The following is a 12,332-nucleotide window of genomic DNA, read 5'->3' as shown; positions in this document are numbered from 1 at the left end:
GAGCATGCCAGAACGTTTGCAGCATAGCAGGCATGCCGGATCCTGTTGGAAACCACAAAAGCAGCAGATGGCATGTTCTCAAGTGTGTCTTGATTCTGTAATAGTTGATTCCTGCAGAATTATTGCACGTTTAATCAAGCAAATAGTAGCACTGGACTATTTAGATTGGCAAAATTATTGTCATTTTTGACAGGTGAAAATATAGAGTAAAGATTTTAGTGCACATTTAGAAATGTATTATTGACTTCAAATGAACGAGTTTTGGGTAAAACGCTCTGGCCCCTTTAAGAACCGCGGGACGTTTCTATGGTTACTACTTGTACACAAAGAGCTGGCGGCAGAAGCTGGGAAGAAAAGTGCTACTTTCACACCTTGCCAGGTTTGTGAACCACACAATAGAATATTTACGCATGAATTATAGATTAATCATGTGTGTTTTGTCGTTGACTTAATTAGGCTACTATACCTCACAACTGTTTGGCCCAACAGACTGCAACCATGCTTGAGGAATCTCAGCCAAGACCCCAAACAGGGTTAGACCCGTCCATGAACCGTCATCGACCTGCATCAGAAAAAACACAGGTTAGCACTAACTAACGATTTTATCATGCCAGTCTGATTCTTACAGTAACTAGGCTTTTTTTTTAAACAATTTTTTTTACCCAGTAAATTGACTGAGAACACATTTTCATTTACAGCAACGAACTGGGAAATAGTTACAGGGGAGAGAAATGAGATGATTAGGTGACCGTGTTGGTATGACGGCCAGATTGGGAATTTAGCCAGGACACAAGGGTTAACACCCCTACTATTATGATAAGTGGCACGGGATTTTTAATGACAACAGAGAGTCAAGACACCTGTTTAACGTTCCATCCGAAAGACAGCATCCTACACAGTGATTGGGGCAATGTCTAGTCTCCTGTACAGCGACCGACCTGGACCAACCCTGCTTAGCTTCAGAGGCAAGCCAGCAGTGGGATGCAAAGTGGTCTGCTGCTGGCTAATTAGTAGGCCTAACTATGTGGTAATGTCAGTGTGTTTCATTCAAGAAGAGTCATTGACTAACGTTATAGGCCTAATGTTACGCTATATTTTCCAATAGGACATTTCACATTTATTGGCAAGCATCTTCAAGGATCTCTACACAACAGAGATTATTGGGAAAGACACAGTTGCCATTCTCACCAAGACAAGAAGGGGAGGCAACAACTACCATGACAAATATGTGGAGGATCTTCAACAGGTAGCTACCCATTCAACAACTACAAAATATAGCTAGCTAGCTATGTGCCCTCACTGCCCTGTGCAAACTGTGTGTGTGTGTGTGTGTGTGTGTGTGTGTGTGTGTGTGTGTGTGTGTTGACCTTCATCAGTTTCATTTACAGATAGAAAATGAAGGAGGCTTTTATATCTAAGATCATTTAAATAAAATATGTGTTTATATGCTTCAAGATCGCCTTTTTTGGTCAGGTTTTTGCAACTCATTTACCAATCATATCATGTTTTGTGTCTTATCCAATTGTGATAGGTCACTGAACTAATAGGAGTTCATTTTGAAATATATACGCAAAAGCCTCCTTCAGTTAGCCATCCGAGTTTTACAGAGAACAGAGGGTCAGTTTATTATAAAGAAGCACTGTGATCAAAGAGATGCAGAGTTTTCTCTTCACTTCAGTTTGCTCTTCAATCGCTAGTCTTTGGAACAAACGATTCCACTGGTACGACTCTATGCAGGAGCTAGGTCTACATTATTATTTTTTACTGCGAATTTGCGGGTCAAATTTAATAATTGTATTAACCATGTTGCGGGACGCTATTATTTGTTTAATAACAACCAACCTTGTTAGCCATGTTACCTAGATGGACAACAACCTGGTCACTTGCCCAGTATGTTGGCACTGGGAAAGTTATTGGATACCTATTCCAGGTGATGTGAAAGGTAGGATTCATAGGCCTCTTAATTTAATGTTAGGGTTAGACATTAGGGTTAGACATTAGACATTAGGGTTAGACATTAGGGTTTGACATTAGGGTTTGACATTAGGGTTTGACATTAGGGTTTGACATTAGGGTTAGTGTTGAACATTAGGGTTGGACATTAGGGTTGGACATTAGGGTTGGACATTAGGGTTTGACATTAGGGTTTGACATTAGGGTTAGACATTAGGGTTAGACATTATATATTAGGGTTAGACATTAGGGTTAGTGTTGGACATTAGGGTTGGACTTTAGGGTTGGACATTAGGGTTGGACATTAGGGTTAGACATTAGACATTAGGGTTAGACATTAGGGTTAGACATTAGGGTTAGTGTTGAACATTAGGGTTGGACATTAGGGTTGGACATTAGGGTTGGACATTAGGGTTTGACATTAGGGTTTGACATTAGGGTTAGACATTAGGGTTAGACATTATACATTAGGGTTAGACATTAGGGTTAGTGTTGGACATTAGGGTTGGACTTTAGGGTTGGACATTAGGGTTGGACATTAGGGTTGGACATTCGGGTTAGACATTAGGGTTAGACATTAGGGGTAGACATTAAACATTAGGGTTAGACATTAGGGGTAGACATTAGACATTAGGGTTAGACATTAGGGTGAGATATTAGGGCTAGGGTTAGACATTAGGGTTAGACATTAGGGTTTGACATTAGGGTTTGACATTGGGGTTAGACATTAGGGTTAGACATTAGACATTAGGGTTAGATATTAGACATTAGACATTAGGGTTAGACATTAGGGTTAGACATTAGAAATTAGGGTTAGACATTAGGGCTAGGGTTTGACATTAGGGCTAGGGTTTGACATTAGGGCTAGGGTTAGACATTAGGGCTAGGGTTTGACATTAGGGCTAGGGTTTGACATTAGGGCTAGGGTTAGACATTAGGGTTAGACATTAGGGCTAGGGTTTGACATGAGGGCTAGGGTTTGACATGAGGGCTAGGGTTTGATATTAGGGCTAGGGTTTGACATTAGGGCTAGGGTTTGACATTAGGGTTAGGGTTTGACATTAGGGCTAGGGTTTGACTGGAGGGCTAGGGTTTGATATTAGGGCTAGGGTTTGACATTAGGGCTAGGGTTTGACATTAGGGCTAGGGTTTGACATTAGGGTTAGACATTAGGGTTAGACATTAGGGTTAGACATTAGGGTTTGACATCAGGGTTTGACATTAGGGTTTGACATTAGGGCTAGGGTTAGACGTTAAGGTTAGGGCTAGGGTTTGACATTAGGGCTAGGATTTGACATTAGGGCTAGGGTTTGACATTAGGGTTAGACATTAGGGTTAGACATTAGGGCTAGGGTTTGACGTTAGGGCTAGGGTTTGACATTAGGGTTAGACATTAGGGTTAGACATTAGGGCTAGGGTTTGACGTTAGGGCTAGGGTTAGACGTTAGGGCTAGGGTTAGACGTTAGGGTTAGGGTTAGACATTAGGGTTAGACATTAGGGTTAGGGTTACACATTAGGGTTAGACATTAGGGTTAGGGTTACACATTAGGGTTAGTGTTGGACATTAGGGTTAGTGTTAGACATTAGGGTTAGGGTTAGACATTAGGGTTAGACGTTAGGGTTAGACGTTAGGGTTAGACATTAGACAGGGTTAGACATTAGACAGGGTTAGACATTAGGGTTAGACATTAGACAGGGTTAGACATTAGGATTAGACATTAGACAGGGTTAGACATTAGGGTTAGACATTAGGGTTAGACATTAGGCTTAGACATTAGGGTTAGTGTTGGACATTAGGGTTGGACTTTAGGGTTGGACATTAGGGTTAGACATTAGGGTTAGACATTAGGGTTAGACATTAGGATTAGACATTCGACAGGGTTAGACATTAGGGTTAGACAATAGGGTTAGACATTAGGGTTAGACATTAGGGTTAGACATTAGGGTTAGACATTAGGCTTAGGGTTGGACATTAGGGTTAGACAATAGGGTTAGACATTAGGCTTAGGGTTAGACATTAGGGTTAGACAATAGGGTTAGACATTAGGGTTGGACATTAGGGTTAGACATTAGGGTTAGACATTAGGGTTGGACATTAGGGTTGGACATTAGGGTTAGACATTAGGGTTAGACATTAGGGTTAGACATTAGGCTTAGGGTTGGACATTAGGGTTGGACATTAGGGTTAGACATTAGGGTTAGACATTAGGGTTGGACATTAGGGTTGGACATTAGGGTTAGACATTAGGGTTAGACATTAGGGTTAGACATTAGGGTTAGACATTATGGTTAGTGTTGGACATTAGGGTTGGACTTTAGGGTTGGACATTAGGGTTGGACATTAGGGTTAGACATTAGACATTAGGGTTAGACATTCGACATTAGGGTTTGCCATTAGGGTTTGACATTAGGGTTTGACATTAGGGTTTGACATTAGGGTTAGTGTTGGACATTAGGCTTGACATTAGGGTTGGACATTAGGGTTGGACATTAGGGTTTGACATTAGGGTTTGACATTAGGGTTTGACATTAGGGTTAGAGGGTTAGGGTTAGACATTAGGGCTAAGGTTTGACATTAGGGTTAGAGGGTTAGGGTTTGACATTAGGGCTAAGGTTTGACATTAGGGTTTGACATTAGGGTTAGACATTAGGGTTAGACATTAGGGTTAGACATTAGGGTTAGACATTATGGTTAGTGTTGGACATTAGGGTTGGACTTTAGGGTTGGACATTAGGGTTGGACATTAGGGTTAGACATTAGACATTAGGGTTAGACATTCGACATTAGGGTTTGCCATTAGGGTTTGACATTAGGGTTTGACATTAGGGTTTGACATTAGGGTTAGTGTTGGACATTAGGCTTGACATTAGGGTTGGACATTAGGGTTGGACATTAGGGTTTGACATTAGGGTTTGACATTAGGGTTTGACATTAGGGTTAGAGGGTTAGGGTTAGACATTAGGGCTAAGGTTTGACATTAGGGTTAGAGGGTTAGGGTTTGACATTAGGGCTAAGGTTTGACATTAGGGTTTGACATTAGGGTTAGACATTAGGGTTAGCTGTGTGGTTAATTAGACTATATGACTTTGGCTAGTGAGGGTTAGGGTTAGTGCCAGCTATTGACCACTCTGCAGAGCTGCCTCCAGAACAAGATTCACGACAAGAAATGCTAACCTGCATTTGGCGCATCAGTGCAACCAATGAACATTAAGTAAGGGAAAGGAAAGGAAAGGGGATACCTAGTCCAACTGAATGTATTCAACTGAAATGTGTCTTCTGCATTTAACCCCTCTGAATAAAGGTCCCTGTGTTTGTGTTTTTCTACATAACTTCTCACTGCTTGAGCCTCCAGGTCCATTCAGAGTACAGCCGTCGGATGCGTGATGCTGACATGTTGGAGAACCACATCATTCAGGCTCGGGTCCAGGCCACGGCCACAGAGAGCAGGGCCCACACCAAGGTGGTGGAGGAGGTGGGAGAGGCCTACCAACAGCTGGGTCTGCCTCCAGGTACACTGGTCTGGATCACTCTTTAATGCTGCTGTATCACTAGCCTCTAGGAGCTAGGGTATTACAAACTGTACCGTGGGACGCCTTGTGAAGAGATCACTGCAATAAGCCTTGTGCTTTGTGAAGAGATCACTGCAATAATCCTTGTGCTTTGTGAAGAGATCACTGCAATAAGCCTTGTGCTTTGTGAAGAGATCACTGCAATAAGCCTTGTGCTTTGTGAAGAGATCACTGCAATAAGCCTTGTGTTTTGTGAAGAGATCACTGCAATAAGCCTTGTGCTTTGTGAAGAGATCACTGCAATAAGCCTTGTGCTTTGTGAAGAGATCACTGCAATAAGCCTTGTGTTTTGTGAAGAGATCACTGCAATAAGCCTTGTGCTTTGTGAAGAGATCACTGCAATAATCCTTGCCACCTAAAATAAGTGTGTTTGTTTCCTCAGTCAGGTGGACCTTCATGTGGTGTGTTGACAACGGCCTTCTGAAGAGTAACAACTTGATCTGTCCAGAAGACTACATCACAGGACTGAACCCGCTCATCAAAGCCCCCAGAGGTACAGTAGTATGCCCCTCAAAGCCCCCAGAGGTACAGTAGTATGCCCCTCAAAGCCCCCAGAGGTACAGTAGTATGCCCCTCAAAGCCCCCAGAGGTACAGTAGTATGCCCCTCAAAGCCCCCAGAGGTACAGTAGTATGCCCCTCCCTCAAAGCCCCCAGAGGTACAGTAGTATGCCCCTCCCTCAAAGCCCCCAGAGGTACAGTAGTATGCCCCTCCCTCAAAGCCCCCAGAGGTATAGTAGTATGCCCTTCCCTCAAAGCCCCCAGAGGTACAGTAGTATGCCCCTCAAAGCCCCCAGAGGTACAGTAGTATGCCCCTCCCTCAAAGTCCCCAGAGGTACAGTAGTATGCCCCTCAAAGCCCCCAGAGGTACAGTAGTATGCCCCTCCCTCAAAGTCCCCAGAGGTACAGTAGTATGCCCCTCAAATTCCCCAGAGGTACAGTAGTATGCCCCTCCTCAAAGCCCCCAGAGGTACAGTAGTATGCCCCTCCCTCAAAGCCCCCAGAAGTACAGTAGTATGCCCCTCCCTCAAAGCCCCCGGAGGTACAGTAGTATGCCCCTCCCTCAAAGCCCCCAGAGGTACAGTAGTATGCCCCTCCCTCAAAGCCCCCAGAGGTACAGTAGTATGCCCCTCCCTCAAAGCCCCCAGAGGTACAGTAGTATGCCCTTCCCTCAAAGCCCCCAGAGGTACAGTAGTATGCCCTTCCTCAAAGCCCCCCAGAGGTACAGTAGTATGCCCCTCCCTCAAAGCCCCCAGAGGTACAGTAGTATGCCCCTCCCTCAAAGCCCCCAGAGGTACAGTAGTATGCCCCTCCCTCAAAGCCCCCAGAAGTACAGTAGTATGCCCCTCCCTCAAAGCCCCCAGAGGTACAGTAGTATGCCCCTCCCTCAAAGCCCCCAGAGGTACAGTAGTATGCCCCTCCCTCAAAGCCCCCAGAGGTACAGTAGTATGCCCCTCCCTCAAAGCCCCCAGAGGTACAGTAGTATGCCCTTCCCTCAAAGCCCCCCAGAGGTACAGTAGTATGCCCTTCCCTCAAAGCCCCCAGAGGTACAGTAGTATGCCCCTCCTCAAAGCCCCCAGAGGTACAGTAGTAGCCCCCCTCCCTCAAAGCCCCCAGAGGTACAGTAGTATGCCCCTCCCTCAAAGCCCCCAGAGGTACAGTAGTATGCCCCTCCCTCAAAGCCCCCAGAAGTACAGTAGTATGCCCCTCCCTCAAAGCCCCCAGAGGTACAGTAGTATGCCCCTCCCTCAAAGCCCCCAGAGGTACAGTAGTATGCCCTTCCCTCAAAGCCCCCAGAGGTACAGTAGTATGCCCTTCCCTCAAAGCCCCCAGAGGTACAGTAGTATGCCCCTCCCTCAAAGCCCCCAGAGGTACAGTAGTATGCCCCTCCCTCAAAGCCCCCAGAGGTACAGTAGTATGCCCCTCCCTCAAAGCCCCCAGAGGTACAGTAGTATGCCCCTCCCTCAAAGCCCCCAGAGGTACAGTAGTATTCCCCTCCCTCAAAGCCCCCAGAGGTACAGTAGTATGCCCCTCCCTCAAAGCCCCCAGAGGTACAGTAGTATGCCCTCCCTCAAAGCCCCCAGAGGTACAGTAGTATGCCCCTCCCTCAAAGCCCCCCAGAGGTACAGTAGTATGCCCCTCCCTCAAAGCCCCCAGAGGTACAGTAGTATGCCCCTCCCTCAATGCCCCTTAAACACCCTTTGGAATGCACATAATTTAGAACAGATCATTTTAAAGTACTCTGAAAACACTTTACCCTTCAGTGTAAGTCTCTTTTAACTCTGTCAACTGTCTGTCTGTCCTCCCAGCCATGTCCCCCCCAGGCTTTGCCAAGCCGACTGTGTCCTACAACAGACACATATGCTACCTTCCCCAGGACGATGGCTACACAGTGATCCCTCCCCCAGAGCGGACAGCCCAGAGCTTGCTGGAGGAGTCAGAAACGTCCCTCACCCTTGCCTGTAGCTCAGACACCTGCACCCCCCGAAGCCTACCTAGCCAGGTAGGACACACAGAGGTGGTCTTGTATGAAGGCTTGTTTTGAATACTGTGAAGGGGTGGGTTAAGATTTGGGTATGGACGAGTCTCAGGTCACCACTGATGTGACCTCTCCACTGCTGGTGTTGACGAGTCTCAGGTCACAGTCTCAGGTCACCACTATGTGACCTCTCCTCTGCTGGTGTTGACGAGTCTCAGGTCACCACTATGTGACCTCTCCTCTGCTGGTGTTGACGAGTCTCAGGTCACCACTATGTGACCTCTCCTCTGCTGGTGTTGATGAGTCTCAGGTCACCACTGTGTGATCTCTCCTCTGCTGGTGTTGACGAGTCTCAGGTCACAGTCTCAGGTCACCACTGATGTGACCTCTCCTCTGCTCTATTCCAGAAGGTGTGCCGAGTGAGGAAGCCTAAGTGGATGTATGAGCTGAGTGCTAAGAGCAGAGCAGAGGAGAGGGCTGGCCTTCAGAAACTACAGCAGAGACACAAGTTCCTGCGGAACCCCAGATTCCTTCCCCCCAACGCACACCAGGGGGGCAAGTCGCTCATCCTGCTTTGGGAAAAGGGAGACCGTGGAAGGAAGGGGCAAAAGCAGGAGAGGTAGGACTCTGTTCAGCTTCATGTGTTTGTAGAACTAGGTAGCCTAGGCTGTGTTGGTTTGGACTTGTAGCATCCCAAATGGCCCCCTATTCCCTATTACATGCACTACTTCTGACTAGTGCAGGGTGTTTCACTGGGATCAGGGAATAGGGGGCCGTTTGGAGCGGAACAATTCTCTTCTATGCTACAAGCGCAAACCGACACAGGAAGTGCAGCTCTGAACGTCTACTGCTTGGTTCTAGTGTTGACTGACAGGATGAACTCCAGTCCATGATCCGTTTCTGACTCCATTGGTCATTCATATGGGGCGGCAGGTAGCCTAGTGGATAAAGTGTTGGGCCAGTAACTGAAAGGTTGCTAGATCGAATCCCCGAGCTGACAAGGTAAAAATCTGTCGTTCTGCCCCTGAACAAGGCAGTTAAACCCACTGTTCCTAGGCCGTCATTGTAAATAAGAATTTGTTCTTAACCGACTTGCCTTGTTAAATAAAGGTATAATTAAATATGGGCAAGATAATCCTTCCTTAATATTAGGTGTAAATTAGTTCTATATGACTTCCTTCCTGTCTGAACATCAGTTCAGTTCAGTTACCCTCATACCTGACTGTCACGAATCCCGCCGAAGATGGTGCCTCTTCCTGTTCGGGCGGCGCTTGGCGGTCATCGTCGCCGGCCCACTAGCTGCCACCGATCCCCTTTTCTGTTTCATTTAGTTGTGTCTGATTAGTTGCACCTGTTTTGTGTTTAGGTTGTGATTGTGGGCTATTTAAATCCAGTAAGCCCACCGGCTTTTGTGCTTGTTTCTCTGTTCGTTTTGTGGATGTGATATTTTCTGTATTTCTCCCGGACTGTTTGTGTCCTGTTTTTGGGCCGGTCATTGTATGCGCCTGGTGTTTTGGTGTGACCTACTTTTCTCCGGAATAAATACAGTTGTCCCTTACCCTCTGTTCTCTTCGCCTGACTCCGCACCCACTACTCCTAGAAGTCGTAAAACACTGACCTGGAAAACTATGATCTCAGTGAAACACCCTGGTTCAGCAAAAAAAGAAACGTCCTCTCACTGTCAACTGCATTTATTTTCAGCAAACTTAACATGTGTAAATATTTGTATGAACAAGATTCAACAACTGGGACATAAACTGAACAAGTTCCACAGGCTTGTGACTAACAGAAATGGAATGATGCGTCCCTGAACAAAGGGTGTGGCCATTAAGTACTGCAGTGCATCTCCTCCTCATGGACTGCACCAGATTTGCCAGTTCTTGCTGTGAGATGTTACTCCCACTCTTCCACCAAGACACCTGCAAGTTCCCAGACCTTTCAGGGGGGAATGGCCCTAGCCCTCACCCTCCGATCCAAAAGGTCCCAGATGTGCTCAATGGGATTGAGATCCGGGCTCTTCGCTTGCCATGGCAGCAGGTGTCATGCTCCGGGTGTCGTGGGTGTGGAGTCAAATGCAGGAGACAGAGTTCAATGCTGTGCGTCTTTTAATAGCACCAACGCACCACAGGGTGCTCACAAAAAGTTACGTCCCCAACCACAGGGAATCAAAATGTACAATGGAAAAAATCACGACCAGGCACTAACACGTACCTCTACAACAGAGCCGAAGGTTACATTGAAATAATCCCGCACAACAACCAATGCTGTCTAATAAAGACAAACTAATTAAACATGAACAGGTGCTACCACTAAACATACAAGGAGGGGGAGGAAAAACAATCAGTGGCAGCTAATAGGCCGGTGACGACGACCGCCGAGCGCCACCCGCCCGGGAAGGGGAAACACCCTCGGTCGGACTCGTGACAGCAGGACACTGACATTCCTGTCTTGCAGGAAATCACACACAGAACGAGCAGTAAGGCTGGTGGCATTGTCATGCTGGAGGGTCATGTCAGGATGAGCCTGCAGGAAGGGTACCACATGAGGGAGGAGGATGTCTTCCCTGTAATGCACAATGTTGAGATTGCCTGCAATGACAACAAGCTCAGTGTGATGATGCCGTGACACACCGCCCCAGACCATGACGGACCCTCCACCTCCAAATCGATTCCGCTCCAGAGTACAGGCCTCAGTGTAACGCTCATTCCTTCGATGATAAATCGAAGGCTCGCCTCCCTACCACTGAGGAAGTACAGTTCCCGCTCAGCCCAGTCAAAACTGTTCGCTGCTCTGGCCCCCCAATGGTGGAACAAACTCCCTCACGACGCCAGGACAGCGGAGTCAATCACCACCTTCCGGAGACACCTGAAACCCCACCTCTTTAAGGAATACCTAGGATAGGATAAAGTAATCCCTCTCACCCCCCCTCCCCCTGAAAAGATTTAGATGCACTACTGTTCCACTGGAGGTCATAAGGTGAATGCACCAATTTGTAAGTCGCTCTGGATAAGAGCGTCTGCTAAATGACTTAAATGTAATGTAAAAATAAATCCGAATCCGACCATCACCCCTGGTGAGAGAAAACCGCGACTCGTCAGTGAAGAGCACTTTTTGCCAGTCCTGTCTGGTCCAGCGACAGTGGGTTTGTGCCCATAGGCGATGTTGTTGATGTCTGGTGAGGACCTGTCTTACAACAGGCCTACAAGCCCCCAGTCCAGCCTCTCTCAGCCTATTGCGGACAGTCTGAGCACTGATGGAGGGATTGTGCGTTTCTGGTGTAACTTGGGCAGTTGTTGTTGCCATCCTGTACCTGTCCATGTGTGATGTTCGAATGTACTGATCCTGTGCAGGTGTTGTTACACGTGGTCTGCCACTGCGAAGACGATCAGCTGTCCGTCCTGTCTCCCTGTAGCGCTGTCTTAGGTGTCTCACAGTACGGACATAGCAATTTATTGCCCTGGCCACATCTGCAGTCCTCTAGCAGGAATCTTTCTTTTGGTGTTTTTCAGAGTCAGTAGAAAGGCCTCTTTAGTGTCCTAGGTTTTTATAACTGTGACCTTAATTGCCTACCGTCTGTAAGCTGTTAGTGTCTTAACGACCGTTCCACAGGTGCGTGTTCATTAATTGTTAATGGTTCATTGAACAAACATGGGAAACAGTGTTTAAACCCTTTACAATGAAGATCTGTGAAGTTATTTGGATTTTTACTAATTATCTTTGAAAGACAGGGTCCTGAAAAAGGGACTTCTCTTTTTCTGCTGAGTTTATGATCCCAGTGAAACACCCTGAATCAGCATGATGTCATGTCTATACAAAACATGATGTTTCTGTCCCAAATGGCACTCTATTCCCTATGTAGTGCACTTCTGTCCATAGGGGTCTGGTCTAAAGTAGTGAACTATATAGGAAATAAGGTACCATTTGGGAATGCAGGCAATGAACGCTTTTGTGTTTGTTTGAGACATGATGAGAATTAGCGCCTGTTGGTTTTCAGAGTCATTCCATCCATAGCCTGCTGGTGTAGCTGTTGTTTTCAAAGCAGAACGTAAAAGAATATATAATAAGATAGATTTAACAATGTCAAATCATCTGACTGAGAACATACTGACAGCACCACAGGACCATTGCACCCATCATCTGACTGAGAACATACTGACAGGACCACAGGACCATTACACCCATCATCTGACTGAGAACATACTGACAGGACCATTACACCCATCATCTGACTGAGAACATACTGACAGCACCACTGGACCAATACACCCATCATCTGACTGAGAACATACTGACAGCACCACAGGACCATTACACCCATCATCTGACTGAGA

The 12,332-nt window shown here is 46.5% G+C and overlaps 1 protein-coding gene across 1 annotated transcript in view; it reads left to right on the top strand.

Annotated features, from left to right (window-relative positions):
- The first annotated feature begins 297 nt into the window (after positions 1-297).
- The window catches only part of dlec1 (DLEC1 cilia and flagella associated protein), a 160,916-nt gene continuing 148,881 nt past the window's right edge, over positions 298-12,332 (top strand). Inside the window, exons 1-7 of the mRNA XM_065006861.1 lie at positions 298-379; positions 490-582; positions 1,106-1,246; positions 5,308-5,464; positions 5,907-6,017; positions 7,832-8,025; positions 8,409-8,620. Of these exons, the coding sequence (XP_064862933.1) occupies positions 499-582; positions 1,106-1,246; positions 5,308-5,464; positions 5,907-6,017; positions 7,832-8,025; positions 8,409-8,620 (899 nt within the window). The 5' untranslated portion in view covers positions 298-379; positions 490-498. The remainder of the gene's footprint in view (positions 380-489; positions 583-1,105; positions 1,247-5,307; positions 5,465-5,906; positions 6,018-7,831; positions 8,026-8,408; positions 8,621-12,332) is intronic.

The sequence above is a fragment of the Oncorhynchus nerka genome, linkage group LG22, assembly GCF_034236695.1.
Source record: "Oncorhynchus nerka isolate Pitt River linkage group LG22, Oner_Uvic_2.0, whole genome shotgun sequence".
NCBI lineage: Eukaryota > Metazoa > Chordata > Actinopteri > Salmoniformes > Salmonidae > Oncorhynchus > Oncorhynchus nerka.
This window is presented reverse-complemented; position numbering and strand designations above follow the sequence as displayed.